Genomic DNA, 6,913 nt, shown 5'->3' with positions numbered 1-6,913 from the left:
TTTTTTCTGGTTTTTGTCTGCCTGGAGTTATATGATAAAGGATTTTAGCAGAGGCATAAAAGCAATATGTTAGATTAAGGTGTTTTTTTTTTTTTTTTTTACTTTTCTGTTGCTTGCTAGAAACTTGCAAAATCCTTTTGAAATCCTTTGTAAAGACTTAAAACAAGCAAATGGGAGAAAAGAGTGAAAACCATTTATACAGGGAAGCTGATGAATTCCCCCTACATTCACTGAATTCTCCTTTCTGCATCAATGTAAAAACTGGAGTATCTTTGCGTCTCTGTAAGACCCAAGATACCATTATCAGCATTTGAAAACAGTGAAACAATCCTATTTACTGACTGTTTTCTAAACAAATGGATCAAAAACTAAAAAGCTTTTGTAGGTGCATTTTTAGCAATTTTCCTTTGGGCTCACATTCTGCAGCAAGAGAAGCCAGGAGTAACTTTGTTGGCTTCCACTTCAGCAGATTAACTCAGCTCTAGAATAGCATTTCTGAAAACAGAATTTGTCCTCTTGGTAACGGGCAAAAAGAGATGGTAAGCCTCTTGCAGGGATTGTGCAGCAGAGACCCCAGGGACGAAGAGACTCAGCTGGACCCAGCCATATGGAAGAAACGATAGACTCCCTTGAGCATTTCCAAGCTACACCTTGCTGAAGGCTTAGTCATCCCTACTGGGGTTTGCCGTCTAATGAAAGACAAATCACTTTCACCTATTACTGGGTCTCAAGAGCTGTTATGAATCGCATGGAACTGAATTCACAAGCAAGGAAGAACAAAAACAATTCAGATGTTGTTGAGATGCAACTTACTATTTTCCTAAAAAAGTGCTGGAGATGTACTGACAATAAACAACACACTGGGAAAATTTATTAGGAACATTGTGTGTTTTTAAAATACAATTTTTTAAAAAATGGAAGGTGTTTTCTAAACAAGTACAGCAGTGTTCATGTTGCTGCTCGACATATTTTAATGTATGGAATAACACTTGCCCATTTAATTTTTGTCAATGATGTATGAGAAATTCTGGTGGGTTTCACTCTAAAACTGCAACCGAAGAACATGCCACGACAATCCTCATCCCATATCTCACCCAAGATCCTCGGTGAGACGCCTCAGATATTTCCCAAGTGCAGCCGGTGGCGTTTCAGCCCGCTCCCTCTCCAGGTAAAACACACTCGAGCATCACGACGGACCCCGGCCCCGCTCCCTCCCCTCCCTTCTCCCTCGCGGAGCGCTCGACACGCGCAGGCCGGGGTTGCGTGAGAAACTCCGCGCAGCAACTCCGAGCTCCGTGCGGCAGGGAGCGGAGAGGGGAGCGGAGAGGGGAGCGGAGGGGGGAGCGGAGGGGGAAGCGGAGAGGGAAGCGGAGAGGGGAGCTCCGCGACGCTCCCCTGTCGAGATAGGGGGACCTGCCTGCCCCGCCACCGCCCCGCTCTCCAACTTTCATTCACCGCCCGCGCTGCCGCGCACCCCCCGCCCCGCGTTGGCCGGGCCGGGGCAGGGCCGGGCCGGGCCGGGGCGGGCGGCGGCGCAGCCAGTGAGCGCGGCGAGGGGCGCTGCAGGCGGGGCCGGGGGGGCGCGGCCATGCCGGCCCTATATAGAGCGGCGCGTGGATCTCTCCCGGCTCCGTGGGAGCGGGGCGAGAGGCGCCGAGCCGGCAGAGGCGGGCGGGGGCGCCGTGCGGCCGCGTGGGGAGCGCTCGGCGGCTCGTTCGGCCGGCGGCCGCGCTCGGGAAGCACTTTCGGCGGGCGGCGGCAGGCACCTTGCGGCGGGAAGGAGAGCCGGCCGGCCTGCGAGCGGCGGTGCTATCCCATTGTTCAAGCGGAGAGACGCGGGGTGAGAGGGAGGGAGCCGGCGTGTCGCCTCCGTTCTCCCGTTCCCCGCTGCCCCCCCTCCGTCGTTTCCCTCCACGCCGGAGGAGCGCCGCCACCGGGGAGCCGAGGGCCGGGCCGGGCTGTTCGGCACCAGCACCGACAGTTCAGGTGCACCGGCGGGAGCAGGGGAACCAACCCTTCCCGAGGTGCTGTAACCTCGGTGGGCTTCGGGAGAGGAGGAAAGTTGCTCCCTTTCCTGCAGCAAGCCCAGGAGCTGCTGAACTGGCCTCACCTGGAAGGACTGAGCAGTTCCCACCTTTCCCATCAGGTGCCTTTGCCGCAGCAAAACCACGGTATCCGGGAGACCACGGGGAGCAGAATAACACCCCCCCTCCTCCCCGCCCCTCCCGCTCTCGCTACACATCGCTTGTTATCTTCTCTGTCTCGCCGTGCTCCCGGGATCACAGGAGGATCTATAACTGTGATCTGTCACCGAGGAGAAGGTCGTGGATGAACTCCCTTCCAGCAGGGCAACGAATCACTTCTCGGCTGCTTATTATTATCGTGTTCTAAGACCAGCCCTTTCCTGCTAAACTTGGCCTGGGAGCGTACAGCAGGAGGGGGCGCGGGGGGTGGAGAGCCAAGCCCAACAGCATCTCGTGTGTTTGACTTTTTTTTCTTTCCCCTTCCCTCCTCCTTCCTTGAGACAGTTTGATGAATGCCTGCGAGAGGGGTATGATTTGCTAAGGCGCCTCTGGCAGGGCGGTGTGTGCGCGGTGTCAGCCCCGCCGCCGCCCCCCGTGGGGCTCTGAGCGGCCCGCGGCGGGGGACGCGCGTGGGAGCGGCTGCAGCGCTGCTCGGGCCGCCGCGCAGAGAGCGCCGCTGGGGCGGACCGAGCTCCGCGGCCTCTCACCGGGGCTCAGCGGGGCATCACGGCTTTGGAAGGGGCGAGGAGGAAGATAAGTAGATCGCCCAACTCCGCCGCACCCTGAGCCCTGTGGGTTTGCTTCGCCATCGCAGGGAGCGTGTGAAGACTAGACTCCAAGTGCCGCCTCTCCCCGCCACCGACGGGCTTAGCGAGGGACGGCCCGGGCCCGGCCCCGCGCCCAGCGAAGTTGCCTTCAACCGCGGAGCGGTGCCACCCGCCTCACTTTGCCGGGGTTGTTTTCTTGACTTGGCTTTGGATAGAACGGACTTCCCTGTCTCCGCACCCTGAAAGTTGCCGGAGCGCTCCCCGCGGCGAGGAGGAGGGCGGCGCGCCCCGCGCCTCCCCGGGGCCGAGGCCGGTGGGCCCGGGCGGTGATGATGTGCGGCTGGGGGAAGCTCACCCTGTCCCTGGGGCTGCTGCTGGCGATGGCGGGCGCGGTGGCGCCGCAGCCGTGCCCGGCGCAGTGCTCCTGCTCGGGCAGCACCGTGGATTGTCACGGGCTGGCGCTACGCGGCGTCCCGAGGAACATCCCCCGCAACACCGAGAGGCTGTAAGTAACCCGGCCAGGGCGGCGGCGACCGCCCCTCAGCCTCCGGCTCCCCTCTGGGTTCCCGCTGGCTGGAGGACTGAGGTGGCCCCCGGCGCCGGCCGGGTTTGGGGTCCCGACGCCCTTTGGTTGGGGGGGTGTCTGTTCCCTTCTCCTGCCCCTGGCCGTGCCCGCTTCGCGGCGATGCGCGGAGACGCGGGAGAGGTGGGCGCTACTCCCAGCCGCTGCCTTCCATCCCGGGAAGCCGCGGTGAGGAGTGCGTTGCCTCCTCCGCGGGGAGCGGTGGCGGCGGGGCGGGCACCGCCGCGGCCCGAGAGGTGCCCTAAGGCGGCGGCGGCGGAGCGGCCTCTCCCCCCGTCGGCGCCCATTTCCCGGCAAAGTTGGCTGTTACGGCTCGCCTTCCCCGGGGCAGAGCCGGGCCCGGCTCCGTGGGCGCGGGCAGTCAGGCCCCGGGGCACGCAGCGCTCCCTCCCGCTCGGAGAGGCGGACGGGGGGCGCTGCCGCCGCTGCCCCGGCGTGAGGGGGGAGCCCGCGGGGCTCGGCATCTGCCGGCGGGCGAGGGCACACAGGAGTGCGGTAGCCGCCTTCGCACTCGCAGGGCACGAAGTCGTGGCACAGCGGTGATCCCTCCCCTCCTCTTGCGTACTCCGCGGCTGGGGGTGTTTTCTACATGTGGTCAGTTATTTATCATATCAGGCTTCCTTTCGGAGGGGTCTTAGGGAGTGGGAGAGGTGAGCGCATTATTTCTTGCTCTGTAATAAGTCATTTAAGTGTTAGCATATGAACACGTCTGGAGTGGTGGATTTCACTCAGGAAGAATATCAGGGACACATTTCTCCTGAGACTTGAGTGGTTTCTTTGCAGTGATGTTTTGGCCACATGTGGTATAAAACACTAAAAAAATACCTTTTTTTTCCTTCTGACTACGTTGGGAATGAGCTGTAATTGTTAGAGTAGCTTCCATGTAATACCACTTCCTAATGGCTTACCTCAGGAATTGCCAAGTCTGGTTTTATTTGTAGTGATTGGAATTGAGAGAAGTTTGTCTTGAACTCAAAAAGTTATGAAAAAAAAGGCATATACTCCAGAGGAAAAAGTAGTTCAGAAGTGTGAACAGAAATGGTAGGGCCTAAATGCAGGTTTCCATTGCTTCTGAATATGCTTCTCATTGTGCAGTCAGCATAGCTTCCTCTGCAGCAAGTGAAGAGCTAAGTTTTGGTAAAATTGTATTTTCCATCATTTACTCCAACAGTGTTTATCATTTACTCAAGCAGTGTTTTACTCCAACAGCTTGTTTGAAACGTAATGTTTGTTATAGGAAGTTAAGCTCTCTTCCACATTTGTAGCTATAGTAGGAAATCTGAAAGTGGCTCAAAAATGGTTAAAATTGTCCTTATTTGGGTCACTTAATTTTGTAACAGTCAAATAAATACTGCAGCATATATATATGTAGTAGGTTTAGTGGTTTTGTAAATGCAGTTATAACCATATTTTGAGAGTTTTGACTCTTTTATTGTTAAAGATTGTTGTTAAAGATACATGTGAGCTTTATAATGGCAGGCAGAAATGACTATTTAAGTCTTGTTACAAAGTTTCAAACTACTGCTTTCAAGATTCAGAACCTTGGTTCAGTTACTTGGAAATCAGGAACTCACAGGGTGTTAGCTGTAGGAATGGTTCATTGTGTTCATTTACGTCTCCTAACTTCTGAAAATGCTGTGCCTGTGAAAACAAACAAAACAATTGAAGAGTAGCTGTTGAATGTTTTAATTTTGCTGCTTATAAATTATTCTTCTTAGGGATCTTAATGGAAATAACATCACAAGAATCACGAAGACCGACTTTGCTGGTCTAAGGCATCTTCGAGTTCTGTAAGTTTTCTCTTTCTATCATTGATATCTTACAGGATTGATGCTAGACTTTGTAGTTACCTTTCAGTTCATTAGGTGGATGGGTTATTACTTTTTAACTATTGTGCTACTGCATCTGAACTTAAAATCCCTTTGCCATGTGTTATACACTTATGAATAAGTTAGAAATTGCCTTAAATATAATTTTCCTAAAATTCTTTATTCTCTCCTTGAGGTTATGAGAACTTGAGGATTTAATTTGATGTGTAGCTTACAAGTAAGAGCTACTGAAAGTGGTTGGAGTCAATTCAGTTTAAGGTTATGAAATTTACAGTTTGCACTGAAAATGGGTGCGCTCAACCTGAACTGTAGGGGAATTCATTAAGAAAAAAGTTATTCCTTTACTGAAGGTAAAGGCAAATCCCAGTTGATTATTGTTTTTCTGCAGTTTCTGTACGAAAAAGAAACTCTTCAAGAGTGAATTTGAGAAAGGAATTGTTTGGTTGGTTTGTTTGGGTGGGTTTTTGTTTGTTTTAAATAATTTTGTTTCAAGCATTCTGAAAGTTTTAACATTTTGTAGGCTTTTCTTTTTTTCAGAGGAAAAAATCTAGCAACTTATTTGGTAAGGCTGGCTTAATTTGAGCAAGCAGTCTTATAAAATCCTTTTCTGTTTCTCTCTGAAATAGAATATAACACGGTAGTAATTTTTAATTTTGTTACAAAACAGAACTACTGTTATGGTTACAGTCTCTGTACAGTCTTTCACTGATGTTTCTCCCAACACCAGTATTTTAGTTTTGTTATTCTCATGTGAAACTAATATCGCCTTCATACTGTTCGACTGGAGTCTTGTAGCTTGCCGAAGAGCAGTGATGTGTGTGCATGTGAGCACACAGTGTGTAAGCATATGTGTAGTTTTTTTAACTTGGGACTCCTAAACTGAGTGAATGTAATATCAATTCCTGTTTCTTTTACTGAAGATTATTTTCCTTCTTTTGGGTATATGAGCCCATGTAAATTGTTGATCACAGGGGTCTGGAAGGTTAAAGTGGATGTTGCTCTACGATAGCTTTGTATTGTTTTAATGAATATGTAGTTGCCTCTAAATACCACTGTTAACACAACGAGTTATCTCAGAGATATTAAAACTTATATATAAAAATTTCTATATTTCAGTCAGCTCATGGAAAACAAGATTAGTACTATTGAGAGAGGAGCATTCCAGGATTTAAAAGAGCTGGAGAGGCTGTAAGTATTTTTAATTCTAAAAGTATGAACTTTTTTTTTGTGGTGAAATTAGTTGCGTGTTAAGGTACAGGCTTCAGATTTTTTAAAGTTTTTGTTTAAACTTGGGACTTCTAACCTTATTGAGACACAAGAGAAATAAGAAATTCTCAAGCAGTATGTATGGGACTTGGCTGGGGGGGGGGAGGAGCATTCATGAGCAGTCCAGATTTGAAGTTTAAACTGCAATTGTCCTGTAAGAAATAGTTTGAATAGGATCAGATATTGTCACTTGAATCTGAATGCACAAGGACTTCTTAAAACATAAATACACCAAAAAAAGCCTGTTCCGACGTACAGTGTTAGGTGCTAATCTTGGACATGTTAGATGTTTTAAACAATGTCGTATTGGAGGTGTTGTCTTGTTTTGTAGTATGAAAGCAGCAATTGAATTTTACTCCAGTTTTTATATGATTAAAACTTTTACAAGGGCTTAGAAAAAATATGAACCTTTAGCTTTCAAAAATGATTTGAACTTGGATTTAA

At 50.2% G+C, this 6,913-nt stretch overlaps 1 protein-coding gene across 1 annotated transcript in view; it reads left to right on the top strand.

Moving 5' to 3' along the window:
• The first annotated feature begins 1,890 nt into the window (after positions 1-1,890).
• The window catches only part of LOC114069878 (slit homolog 2 protein-like), a 40,220-nt gene continuing 35,197 nt past the window's right edge, over positions 1,891-6,913 (top strand). The window contains exons 1-3 of the mRNA XM_027906979.1: positions 1,891-3,296; positions 5,093-5,164; positions 6,320-6,391. Of these exons, the coding sequence (XP_027762780.1) occupies positions 3,121-3,296; positions 5,093-5,164; positions 6,320-6,391 (320 nt within the window). The 5' untranslated portion in view covers positions 1,891-3,120. The remainder of the gene's footprint in view (positions 3,297-5,092; positions 5,165-6,319; positions 6,392-6,913) is intronic.

Source organism: Empidonax traillii, unplaced genomic scaffold (genome assembly GCF_003031625.1).
Source record: "Empidonax traillii isolate 1590-97213 ecotype Southwest subspecies unplaced genomic scaffold, ASM303162v1 scaffold1386:size117682, whole genome shotgun sequence".
Taxonomy (NCBI): Eukaryota; Metazoa; Chordata; class Aves; order Passeriformes; family Tyrannidae; genus Empidonax; species Empidonax traillii.
The sequence above is the reverse complement of the archived record's forward strand: the minus strand, read 5'-3'. Positions and strand labels throughout refer to the sequence as shown.